Below are 13,253 nucleotides of genomic sequence, written 5' to 3' on the forward strand. Positions count from 1 at the left end.
TGATGATGATGATGATGCCCTTGGGCCTATCGTTTCCTGTGATCGCAGGTGAGCCAGACCTATTGGCTCCAAGCGAAGACCTAAATGTTGACGTACCCGCAGGGGTCCAGGCGAGATGTCTTCGAAGAGCAGAAGACAATGGGGCTGTAATGTGTAGATTAGGGCCATTAGGGGCACAGAAGACGCTTGATGTAACGGTCAACGAAGCACTGGGCTGGGGGAAAACGTCTGTGGCTGCTGCTCGCTGTTATCCCAAAGGCCAACAGAATATCCTGGGCAGAAGGGTCCGTCCGAGGGGATGCCCGCTTTGGTCTCAGCCGGTACTTGTTTGCTCACTGCTGGGGGACGCCTGTGCCGGTCCGGCCCGTTAAGGCCCCGACCACCGAAAGGGACTAATCACCCCGCAGTAAAAAATTATCAATGCCCCCGGTTTGAGGGCTAAAATGGTATCAGAGATCTCATTGCCCCTGGGTTGAGGGCTTAACAGAAGCAGGATCCATTGCGCTTGAGTTTTTCAGTATGTTAATAAATGTTTTTCTTTCTGTGATAGTGTATACCGAGGTTTGTTCCGTCTGTAAAACTGAGTCGCAAACCCCCGCCGCCGTCCCTAATTGACTCTACTGGGACATAGTCTCCGATCTGATGCCACCTTCCCCGGCCTTTTCCCTTTGGGATCTTGCCTGTGTGCAAGGCGTTCATAAACACCATAAACATATTTGTTAAGCGCTTACTATGTGCCAAGCGCTCTGCTAGGCACTGTGGTAACATGTATGGCATAATCAGGTGGGAATCCAATCCCTATCAGTCAGTCACTCGGTTATATCTATTGATGGCTTACTGTGTGCAGAGCACTGTACTAAGCGCTTGGGAGAGGACAATTTAGCAACAGACACATTCCCTGCCCACAATGAGCTTGCAGACGAGAGGGAGAGACAGACATTAATAGAAATCAATAAACGACAGATATAGACAAAAGTGCTGTGGGGCTGTGGGGTGGGAGTGTGAGGGATGGAACCCAGTGAAGTTCCCTCATGAGACCCCAGGAGGGAAGGCAGAAGCTATCTCCCCGGGCCAGGTTTAGGTAACACCCAGAGCAGAACTGACTTGTGCTATGGCTATGGACCGGAGGGAGATAAAAGGAAATGAAACGGCCACATTACAGAACTTGCTTACTGAAGGTAGAGCCAGTCGGGTGAGGGGCCAAACCCGTGACCCCTTTTCAAGAGAAAAACAGGATGATTCAGCTTAAACCGCAAGGCCACTGCCAGCCTCTCTCCCGCTCCGCTTCACTTCCTTGTACAGGACCGCGCGTTGGGTACTAGCTGCCGCGATTAGATTGTACTCTGCACACAGTAAGCGCTCAATAAATACGATTGAATGAATGAATGTACGCCCCAAGTACCCAGCCAATGGAGAAAGGGGTTAGTCGGTGGGAGGGGTATGCGTTAGGGTATGCGTTAGGGCTATAAAAATCGGCTTCGCCCAATCAACGGGCGCACTCCCCGGCTGACGCTGCTTAAGGGACGGGGGTGGTGCCCTTTCTCATGAGAAAGAATAAAAGCTCTTTCTATACCTGGCTCGGACTCTGATTTCGATCGAGAGGGAGTCAACATCCCACACGGTTTGGGGGCTCGTCCGGGATCCTCTCCAAGCGAGGAGAAGCCTCCCTTGGCCTGGACTGACTGGCAGGACGTCCCGCTGAAATTTTCAGCGGCCCTCGGCCCGGCCTGGGAGCGGCTCTCCTCCGACGAGAAGCGACCCGAGGAGAGACCGAAACCGGGAGTAGAAACAGCTAGCGGGGACGGGACGGAAACCACTCGCGGGAACGATTGGTCACGTAAGTCTGTGCACAGACCTTGGGTGCTGACCCCGGGTGACCGGGCTGGGCGATAAAGGAACAGACCCTATAGACCGCCTGGAACGGGGAGTTTCGGCAGAAAAATAGGAAGTCAGTTCCCGCCCCGGAGAGACACGGGTCCCGTTGAAGTCATAAATTCGGAAACGGGGGTGTCTGCCTCGGTAGAAGAATGGGAAAATCCCAGGAAAAGTCGAGTGGAGGAAGCCCCTAATAAAGGTACCTAGATTAGAAAATTGGGATGAACTTCCAAAGTATAGGAGAAAAGAGAAGAAATTAATTATAAATATTATTATTAAGTAATTAAATACTGCTGCGCAGCTTGGGCTGGCGCCCACCTTGGAGGAAACGTCTTCTGGCCAAAGCACGGATCCTCCGAGGACTGGGTTTGCCAAAAGTTGAACATCTATGTAATTATGAGGGTACTCGGAATGAGGGAATGTGCATATGCCGCAGTCTGGCGGCCGTCGGTGGGTCAATTTGTGGGGAAGGGAATAGATGAGAAGAAAGATAGAGGGGAGAAGAAAGAGAAAAACCAGCAAGACAAAGTGATGATGCAGATTCTAAAGCAACAGGAAGAGGAAACAAAGGTTATGATGCAAACCGTGCAGACGGCGGCCAAGTCGATTATGACTTGTTATGCCTGAGGCCAGCCGGGAAATATGAAAAGAGAGTGTCCTTAGCGGGAAAAAGAAAAGAATTCCATGTGCATGAAGGAAACGGGAAAAAGAAAAGGGAAGATGAAGTAATTGCAGTTGAAGGAAATTGCTCAGGCATCTACACCCTGCGAAGCAGGTGGCCCATAAGAGGGGAATGATGGGTGGAGAGATTGCCTCTGAAGGAAATTGTATGTGTATGAAGGTTAGAGTAAGTGTGTGTGAAGAAGAAAGAGAAGGGACACGAGGGAATTTTAGTAACTCCCTCGAGGAGGAGGAAGATTAGGGAGGTCTGGGGTTCATAAAATAAGCCCACCCAGAGCCCTTGATAAATTTGAGGGTGGGCAGAGAAAAACAGGATTATACCTTTTTGATAGACACGGGCACTACCCGATCGTCTCTAACCAAACTGCCGATCGGGGCCAGAATTGGGAGAGAAACCATTATGATCTCTGGGGTAAAGGGAGAGAACTTTCCAGTCTCTGTTACGGAAACACTAGAATTGGAGTACTTAAGGTCAAGATTCTAGGGGAAATTCTTGGTCATACCCGAGGCTGGGGTAAACGTGTTGGGAAGGGATTTATCACCCGGATGTCTATCCGGCTCGTCCCTATGGGGTCCCAGATTGTTCCCCAAAGGGTATTATTATTAAGAGAGGAAGATAAGAATTGAATTGATCCAAGGGTCTGGGCGGGACCTCGAAATTGGGGAAAATTGAATATACCCCCTTTGAAGATTAAGTTACGGGAACTGGGGACTATGGTGAGAGTGAGACAGTACCCCATCTCACTTGAAGGAAGGTAAGGCCTAAAACCCGTGAATCAAGGCTTATTAGAAGACGGGCTACTGGAACCTTGTCAGTCTCCTTATAATTCCCCCATACTTCCGGTCAAGAAAGGGGATGGTATTTATCGATTGGTCCAGGACCTCCGGGAAGTAAATAAAATAGTACTCCCATCCCACCCCGTGGTCCCGGACCCCTATACCATCCTGGGAAATATCCCAGCTGAGAGCAAATGGTTCAGTGTTATTGATTTGAAGGACGCGTTTTGGGCATGTCCACTGGGCACGGACAGTAGAGACCTAGCAAAAAGCTGGATCCAGCCCGAATTTCCAGAATACTGCAGATTCAGCTCCCCAAGACTAAGAGAGAATTGCGGAAATTCGTAGGGCTGGTGGGCTACTGTAGATTGTGGATTGATTCTTATGCAACCCTGACAAAACTGTTATACCAACACTTGTTAGAGGAAGAACTGGATATCATCCTATGGGATGAGGAGGTTAGGAGCAATTTTAACGGGTTGAAAGGGACCCTGAGGTCACCCCCGCTGCTGGCGTTGCCCTCGCTGGAAAAACCTTTCCATTTATTTGTTAACGTGGATGGCTCTGGGAGTGTTAGCCCAACAGTGGGGGGCGGGGGGGCAGCGGAGGCCGGTGGCTTTTCTTTCCAAGGTCTTAGACCCAGTGGCTTGGGGATGGCCCACTTGTGTGCAGCCCATGGCCGCCACGGCCATCATGGTAGAAGAGAACAGGAAACTGACATTTGGGGGCAGCCTTGTTATCAGTGTTACTCATCAAGTCAGATCTATTCTAAATCAGAGGGCTGGGAGATGGTTGACAGATTCAAGGATCCTCAAATACGAGGCCATTCTACTCGAAAGAGATGACCTGGTACTCTCCCATGACACTAATCAGAACCCAAGCCGCGTTCCTGGTGGGAGGGCCTGATGTGGAGCTTGAGGAAGGGGGACACAGTTGCATGGAACTGATCGATTTTCAGACAAAAACCCGAGAGGATCTACAGGAGTCTCCCATCCCTCCCTGACAGTGTCAATTTGTTTATAGATGGCTCTTCCCGAGTGGTGGAAGGAAAACGGAGGAATGGCTATGCAATTATCGATGGAGACAAAACGGCTGTGGTAGAACTGGTGAATTTCCCAATCCTTGGTCAGCTCAGACCTGCAAATTATATGCACCAAGTCGGGCCCTGAAACTCCTGGAAGGCGGAGAAGGGAACATCTACACTGATTCCAAGTATGCCTGGGGGGTTGTACATGTGTTTGGAAAAATTTGGGAGAAAAGGGGAATGATGAATAATCAGGGGAAAGAGTTAGCCCATACCACCCTATTACAGCAGGTACTGAAGGATTTGCATCGGCCCAAAGCGCTGGCTGTTGTACATGTAAATGGCCACCAAAAGGGGAACTCTCGAGGCTAGGGGAAACCGCCTGGCTGACCAGGAAGCAAAAAGAGCTGGAGAACTCAAACAGGAAATAACCGAACCCATGTTGGTCCTGATTCCTACATTTACCACTAATTTAAAGCCGGTATCTCTATAGGAGAAAGAGGCAAGGAGGGCCCAAGATTTGGGAGCCCAGAAGGATGAGCGGGGGAGATGGATTCTCCCATACGGGAGGGAGGTCCTTAATGAAGCCACAACGAGACAGGTGTTACAACACCTACACCAGGGTAGCCATTGGGATGTCCAGAGCCTGTGTGATGCAGTACTGGTAAAAAACATCTGTCCTGGTATCTGTACACTTGCCCGGCAAGCAGTCGATGGCTGTATTATTTGTCAAAGGACGAATAAGAACAGCCAGCGACGCTGCCCCGCGGGTGGCCAGCCTCCGGGAATTTGACCATTCCAGAGCATCCAAGTGGACTTCACTGAGGTGCCCCCGGTGGGTAGGCTGAAATACCTACTGGTGGTAGTGGATCACCTCACGTTCTGGGTGGAGGCCTTTCTCCTGGCTCAGGCCACTGCTATTGCGGTGAGTTAAAGCCCTTTTGGAACAAATTATCCCTCGATATGGATTGGTAGAGAGAATTGACTCAGATCAAGGAACCCACTTCACTGCTAGAGTCCTCCAGTCTTTGATGATAGCCCTAGAAATTTCCTGGTACTTACACACTCCCTGGCACCCTCCGTCCTCAGGCAGGGTGGAAAGAATGAATCAGGAAATTAAGAAACAGCTCACCCGATTGGTGATAGAAATCCGACTTCCCTGGACGAAATGTTTACTGTTAGCCCTCCTCCGCATTAGGACCAAACCCTGCCGGGATATAGGATTATCTCCATACAAACTCTTATACGGTCATCCCTATCCAGCTAGACTGTCTCAACCTCCCCAGTGGGAGACCAAGGACAGGTTTCCAAGGGAGTACGTGCAGTCCCTGTCAAGCTATTTGTTTTCCCTACAGAAGAAGGGGATTGTCGCTCAAACCCCTCTGCTGGGATTTCCCGTACATAAGTTCCAGGCTGGCGATTGGATCCTCATTCGGGCGTGGAAGGAGAAGAAGCTGACGCTGACCTGGGAGGGCCCATTCCAGGTACTGCTCACCACGGACACGACAGTGCGGACTAAAGAAAGAGGCTGGACTCATACCAGAGTAAAGGGACCTGTCCGAAAACCATTGGAGTGGACTGTTGCCTCCTATGATCCTGACCAATTGAGGACCACCATTCGGAGGAGACTTGGAGAGACTGATGCCCACCCCCCCCCCTTAAATGAGGAAGGACCGGTAACCCTGCCATGACTCCTGAAGATTACCTCTGGTGGGGGCAGTGGGTTCTGGAGGCTTGCTTCGGTTTGCCTTTCATGGTTGGGGGAATATTTCTGGTGTGCCTGTATATTAGGAATTGTATTTCCATTAGGCAGGACTAGGTGATAGGATTGTAAAAAGAATCAAGTAGCAGAGGTGAGAGGACAGACACACATCATGATCTCATGGTGCATGGTCCCTGTGCTAACCCTCGCTTTCCTTACCCACCTATCCATCCCTGTGCCTTTAGGAAAAAGGACCCCGCCCCAGCCAAAGGAGGAAAATACGTTTACCCAGCTAGGGGAAACGATAGCTAGCACCCTTAATGTGACCAATTGTTGGATTTGCGGTGGTCCCCAGGAGTTAGAAAGTTGGCCTTGGGTCCCTATACCCCTGGAGCCGGCCTGGATCCTCAGTAACCAGTCAGAGGTGCGTAATGGTTCTGAGTTTTGGACATCCTCAGAGAAACATCGATGGCACCTGGCGGAGTTAGTTAAGGGCCAGTATTGCCTGAATCAGTCCGGAGGAGGGGAGTCGGTGGGAGAAAGTGACTGTGTCTGGACCTATTCCTCCACAGAAAAGAAACAGGTTAACTGTACTCCTTACCAGAACTGGTGGAACGATACTCACATTAGGTGTCACAATGGGAATTGGATGGGGTGTAATGTCACCGGTACACGATCATTCTGTGCAACCAAGATGTTGACTGGTAACTCGGCCGTAGGTTGTTCCCAGTTAACTGGGGCCCAGAGCGCACTGCCAGCGTGGTGTCTTAAGTATAATGAGACTGGAGTGAACTCCAATAGCACACACGTGATCTGGGAATGGCATAATTCAACCTGGTCAGGACATTTTCCTTCTTTCTGGAGTCCATGGAATCGGAGCTCCGACCCCCTTATCAAGACTTGCGTGGAGAATGCCTCCCTAGGTCTGTGGGAGTGCTGGTTTTTAGAGGAACAGCTCGGAGGACCCCTAGGGGGAGGACCTTTTGGGGATTGGGAAGGCATCTATTACCCCGTGGCCATAAACAGCACTGAACCCTTCACCATAAATTGGACTGTAATATCCCGGAACGCGCGGCCGGCACTAAGGGGCCATTATTGGATCTGCGGCCTAACAGCATATACACACCTGCCCGCAAATTGGTCGGGCAGCTGTTATATTGGCATAATTAGACCAAAGTTCTTCTTCCTGCCAGGCCAGGAGGGGAGTCACCTAGGAATCGACCTCTATGATGATTTGAGGGATGATGGAGGGAGAGAAAAGAGGTCTCCCGATACTTCGCTAACAAGTACTGGGGACGCAAACAGGTGGGGAGACAATTGGCCTCCGGAAAGAATAATAAGGACCTACGGTCCGGCCACGTGGGCTCAGGACGGGAGTTGGGGGTACCGAACTCCAATTTATATGCTCAACCGGCTAATTAGACTCCAGGCGGTCTTAGAAATTATTACTAATCAAACGGCGAGAGCCCTTGGTCTGTTAGCAGAACAAGCCACTCAAACCAGGGAGGCTGTCTTACAGCATCGGCTGGTTTTAGACTATTTATTAGCGGCTGAAGGGGGTGTGTGTGGAAAGTTAAACCTGTCAAACTGTTGTCTAAAAATTGATGACAATGGGAGGGTAGTCATGGAAATAGCTCAGGAAATAAGGAAACTAGCCCATGTTCCTGTGCAAACCTGGAAGACTCCTTTTGGTACCTCATGTATGTCTTGGCTTGGAGGCGCCTGGTGGAGACAAATTTTATGGTTCTTGCTTCTTGCTATAAGTGGAATAATACTCCTTCCTATCTGTCTGCCCTGTATGATGCAATTAATCACTAGGATCGTACAGAGTTCAATCCAGAAGATGTTGCAAGTATCAGGGAGTGGAGAAGTTAAAATTATGATCATGAGAGCTCAAGGATGGATCCCTTTAAATACTATGGATCCATCTGATTCTGATGAGCATCCTCCGGAAGAAATGATCGAGGAGGTGTATCAGCAATGGTGTGAGGAAACTTCAGGGAGGATAAAAGAAAGGGGGATTGTGAGGGATGGAACCCAGTGAAGTTCCCTCATGAGACCCCAGGAGGGAAGGCAGAAGCTATCTCCCCAGGCCAGGTTTAGGTAACACCCAGAGCAGAACTGACTTGTGCTATGGCTATGGACCAGAGGGAGATAAAAGGAAATGAAACGGCCACATTACAGAACTTGCTTACTGAAGGTAGAGCCAGTCGGGTCGGGGGCCAAACGCGTGACCCCTTTTTGAGAGAAAAGCAGGTTGATGCAGCTTAAACCGCAAGGCCACTGCCAGCCTCTCCCCCACTCCACTTCACTTCCTTGTACACGAGCACGCATTGGGTGCTAGCTGCCGTGATTAGATTGTACGCCCCAAGTACCCAACCAATGGAGAAAGGGGTTAGTCGGTGGGAGGGGTATGCGTTAGGGGTATGCGTGAGGGCTATAAAAATCGGCTTCACCCAATCAACGGGCCCACTCCCCGACTGACGCTGCTTAAGCGATGGGGGTGGTGCCCTTTCTCAAGAGAAAGAATAAAAGCTCTTTCTGCACTTGGCTCAGACTCTGATTTCGATCGAGAGGGAGTCAACATCCCACACGGGAGCAAGTCAGGGCGACGCAGAAAGGTGTGGGAAAAGAGGAAAGGAAGATTTAATCAGAGAAAGCCTCTGTCACTTATGGGGCTTCAAGCCAAAAGGGAAGAGGGAAAATTCAAATTTTCCCCTGTAGTAACTGTGGTATTTGTTAAGGGCTTACAATAAATTGTGAGCCCCCCAAGGGACAGGGACTGTGATTAGTTAATAATAATAATGATAATGGTGGTATTTAAGTGCTTACTATGTTCCAAGCACTGTACTAAGCGCTGGGGTAGACACAAGGTAATCAAGTTGTCCCACATGGAACTCACAGTCTTAATCCCCATTTTACAGATGAGGCTAACTGAGGCACAGAGAAGTTAAGTGACATGCCCAAGGTCACATAGCAGACAAGTGAGGGAGCTGGGATTAGAACCCATGACCCTTGTATTCTCTCAGCATTTAGTTCAGTATTCTACACACAGTAAGCGCTTAATAAATACTATTACTACTACTATTACTACTACACTAGGTGCTGGGTTATATAAAGGACAATCAGATCAGTACAGTTCCTGCCCATATTGGACACACAGTCTAAGAGGGAGGGAAAGCAGGTTGTTGTTTATTTTTAATGATATTTGTTAAACGTTTACTATGTGCCAGGCACTGAATTAAGCCTAGGGTAGATACAAAGCAATCACGGTGGACACAGTCCCTGTCCTACATGGGACTTACAGCCTTAATCCCCATTTTACAAATGAGGGAACTGAGGCACAGAGAAGTAACTTTCTCAAGGTCACCCACCTGAGTGGCAGAGTCAGAATTGGAACCCAGGTCCTTCTGACTCCTAGGTCTGTGCATTAACCACTAAGTCATGCTGCTCCCTCTTTCTCCCAAGTGGGAGACAGGCTGGACCTGGGTGGAACTAGCATTTTAGGATGACAGGAGTCATTTCTAGCCTCTGGACTGGAAACTCTTTATGGGCAGGGAATGTGTCTATTATATTGTTGTGTTGTACCCTCCCAAGCACTTAGTACAGTGCCCTGCACAGTCAGCGCTCAGTAAATATTATTGATTGGTTGATACCATGTGAGACTCAAAAGTAGAGACTCCCAGAGGACACCAGTCTCCCCTACAGCTCAAAAGTCCGAGCACCCGGGTTCCCCAGCTCTAGTTCCAGCTTCATGTTCTGACATCTCGGGTGGCTGCAGGTACCTGACAGATACTTGCATTTCAAATGTGGTAATAATAATAATGTTATTAATAAAAATAACAATAATGGTAGTAGTAATAGTAATGATAATTGATTCGTTAAGTGAGAAGCAGCATGGCTCAGTGGAAAGAGCCCGGGCTTTGGAGTCAGAGGTCAGGGGTTCAAATCCCGGCTCTGCCAACTGTCAGCTCTGTGACTTTGGGCAAGTCACTTCACTTCTCTGGGCTTCAGTTCCCTCACCTGTAAAATGGGGATTAAAACTGTGAGCCCCTCTTGGGACAACTTCATCATCATCATCATCATCAATCATATTTATTGAGCGCTTACTATGTGCAGAGCACTGTACTAAGCGCTTGGGAAGTACAAATTGGCAACATATAGAGACAGTCCCTACCCAACAGTGGGCTCACAGTCTAAAAGAAAGAAACATCCTTAACTTGATCACCTTGTAACCTCCCCAGTGCTTAGAACAGCACTTTGCACATAGTAAGTGCTTAATAAATGCCATCATTATTATTAGTAGTAGTAGTAGTACATGATAAGCAGTGAATGTAATGAATATTGGGGTACATACTGGATCATCAGAGTGGACACAGTCCCCATCCCACATGGGGCTCACAGCCAAAGGGGGAGGTAGAAGAAGAATTTACTCCCCATTTTGCCAATGAGGACACTGAGACCCTTTACTGAGACCCTGCCACACCCTAGACTGAGCCACCGGAGCCCATCATGTTACTGAGGTCACCAGCCGGCCTCCGGCAGCCCAAGCCCCCATCAATCGGTCATTGGTCAATTGTATTTGTTGAGTTTTTACTGTGTGCAGAGCACTGTATTAAGTGCTTGAGAAAGCATAACGCAATAGAGTTGATAGACATAATCCTTCCCTTTAAGAAGTTTACAGACTACAGGGGAAGAAAGACACTGAAATAAAATGCAGAGAGGAGAAATGGCCACGTGAGACTAGCAAGTTCTTAGAAAGGTACCATCCAAGTTCACAGGCCATGTAGAAGGGAGAATAAATAGAGGAAATGAGGGCTTAGTTGGCGAAGACCTCTGCTTACTACATGCCAAGCACTGGTCTAAGTGCTAGGGTAGATACAAGGTAATCAGATTGTCCCATGTGGGGCTCACAATCTTAATCTTTATCCCCATTTTACTGATGAGACAACTGGGGCACAGAGAACTTAACTGGCTTGCCGAAGGTCACAAAGCAGACTAGTGGTGGAGCCAGGATTAGAACCCACATCCTCTGACTCTCAAACTCATGCTCTTTCCACTAAGCCACGCTGCTTAGATGTGATTTTAAGAGGGGTCTGAAGGTGAGGAGAGTGGTGGTCTGTCTGATTTGAAGGGCCAGGCTTCCCTGGCCTTTCCTTGGGTTCAGTGTCAGTGGCCTCGAATTGGGGGCTAAGAGGAGGGAACTGAGACAGGACAGGAAGGGGGAGTGGGGGTCAGGCCAGTGATGAGACTCACGGAAAAGCTGTTTGGAATTTGTATTTCTCTGGACAAACACTTTCGTGCTAGAGATCCTATCCTATCTTTCCCACAGCTATACCCTCATCAACTGACAGTTGGGCCTTCCCTAGAGATATTTGATCTCTGCTCCAGCTGCTTCCAATCAGGGGTATTAGTGACTCCCTCCCAGCACCCTCCCTGTCCTATATAAGCCTACAGAGCCTCACTTTCTTCAAGGGTGGTTGTGTTTGAATCAGTGTAATTGCCTGTCTGGTTAATTTAGGAGACAAAGTGGGCTGTGGGGGGAGATGCTGATTACTGGGAATCCCTGAATAATGATAATAATAAAAATTTTGGTATTTGTTAAGCACTTACTATGTGCACAGCACTGTTCTAAGCACTGGGGAGGATACAAGGTGATCAGGTTGTCCCATGTGGGGCTCCCAATCTTAATCCCCATTTTACAGATGAGGTAATTGAGGCACAGAGAAGTTAAGTAACTTGACAAAGTCACACAGCTGGCAATTGGCAGAGCTGGGATTTGAACCCATGACCTCTGACTCCCAAGCACGTGCTCTTTCCACTGAGCCACGCTGAATCTGCTTTCTGACTTGGTAGCTGGAAGCTCTTCTAGGCCAGATAATTTCCCCAAGGGCCTTCCTGTAGGGCTGTTCTCTGAGGGTATACTTTGTCACCTGTCCTGATCTTATTCATGCCTGCTTTGGGGGTGGAGGGTGGGTAGTGGGATGAAGGGCCTTGTACTCTATCTTAGAAGGCTTTCTGGCCATTCGTTCTGCTTCTCTGTTCTCCAGCTTCTCTCTTTGGCTGTGGAAGTTCTAAGGGACACTTTGCTCCTGCAAATCAGTCAATGGCATTGAGTGCTTCTTATAGTGTGAGCACTGTACTAAGTGCTTGGGAGAGTACAAGGCAACAGAATTAACACAACTGTTCCCTGTAGCCCTGCCTCACTGCCTCAGCACATCTGTCCCCACTTGTCTGCCCTCATTGCGATGTCTTCTTCCCTTACACCGTCATATACACTTATCTTCTGCGCTGTAACATAATTCCCTTTATCTTATAGGTCCAGTATCAGTTTAATGGAGGGTCCTAGAAGACACAATACAGGTAAGGGAAGGACCTGAGTGAACTTAATGGTTATGGGTTGAATAATTCAGTACTTAGTGGGTGGAACCAATTGTATGGGTGTGCTGGAAGGGAAAATAAAGTTTGTGTTGGGGGGAGGCAGAGCTGAGGAGGATGAGAACTTTAGTCAGGAAAGTCTTGTTGGAGAAGAAACAATTTCAGTAGGGCTTTTAAGGATTTGGGAGACCACTGGTATGTCCATGGGGTGGGTGGAAGGTGGAAGTGCCAGGTGGAAGGATGTGTGGGATGGGTTGAGGGTGGATGTGGTCCAAGTGAGACATAATGAGCAGGCTTCAGGGACTCCTTAATCCCAGTTCAGAGCCATTCAGAGGTGGATGTCCAAGGGGTCCTGATGACCAGAAGAGATGGACCAGGTCATTTCCACTCCAGAAGCTTTTCACCACCCTTCCTGGCCATGAGGTCTGTTGCCCCTTCAGTGAGCACTCGGAGCAGCTGATTATCATGGAGAGGAAAAATCAGGAGCTGAACTTCCATCTCTAAGGGAAGGTGATGAAGGCATGCGTGGATGACTAGGGGTTACTGCAGGAGGAGGACAAGGTGAGCAGAGGGATCTGTCACTCTCAGGATTGGGACTGGTTCTACAAACTGGTGTTAAGGGAGGGAACTGTGGAAGGAACTGGTTCTCTCTGACTTGACTGGGACTGAGAAGACCCAGGGCCCTTAATTCTATGGATGGGTCAATCCTCCCTGAATCCACAGTCCTGTCCACAGGGTGACCTTGCAAATTCTCAGCTCCTCTAGACCTGGAATTCCTCTGTGTCTGACAGTGACTGCCTCTGAGGGAGTGGGGAG

At 49.0% G+C, this 13,253-nt stretch overlaps 1 protein-coding gene across 3 annotated transcripts; it reads left to right on the plus strand.

The window, feature by feature from the left end:
• Positions 1–1,532: 1,532 nt before the first annotated feature.
• LOC119946042 lies at positions 1,533–8,609 on the plus strand. 3 transcript variants are annotated; one of them, XM_038767410.1, is made up of 3 exons: positions 1,533–1,837; positions 4,357–4,545; positions 5,713–8,609. In XM_038767410.1, the coding sequence occupies exon 3, from the start codon at positions 6,232–6,234 to the stop codon at positions 8,101–8,103; it is 1,872 nt and encodes a 623-aa protein (XP_038623338.1). In that variant the 5' UTR covers positions 1,533–1,837; positions 4,357–4,545; positions 5,713–6,231; the 3' UTR covers positions 8,104–8,609. The 3 variants fall into 3 exon arrangements, with proteins under 3 accessions (XP_038623338.1, XP_038623339.1, XP_038623340.1); XM_038767411.1 differs by having other exon boundaries at positions 5,770–8,609; XM_038767412.1 differs by lacking the exon at positions 1,533–1,837 and adding an exon at positions 3,231–3,311.
• The last annotated feature ends 4,644 nt before the right edge of the window (positions 8,610–13,253 follow it).

This window comes from Tachyglossus aculeatus, chromosome 26, assembly GCF_015852505.1.
Source record: "Tachyglossus aculeatus isolate mTacAcu1 chromosome 26, mTacAcu1.pri, whole genome shotgun sequence".
Classification (NCBI taxonomy): domain Eukaryota; kingdom Metazoa; phylum Chordata; class Mammalia; order Monotremata; family Tachyglossidae; genus Tachyglossus; species Tachyglossus aculeatus.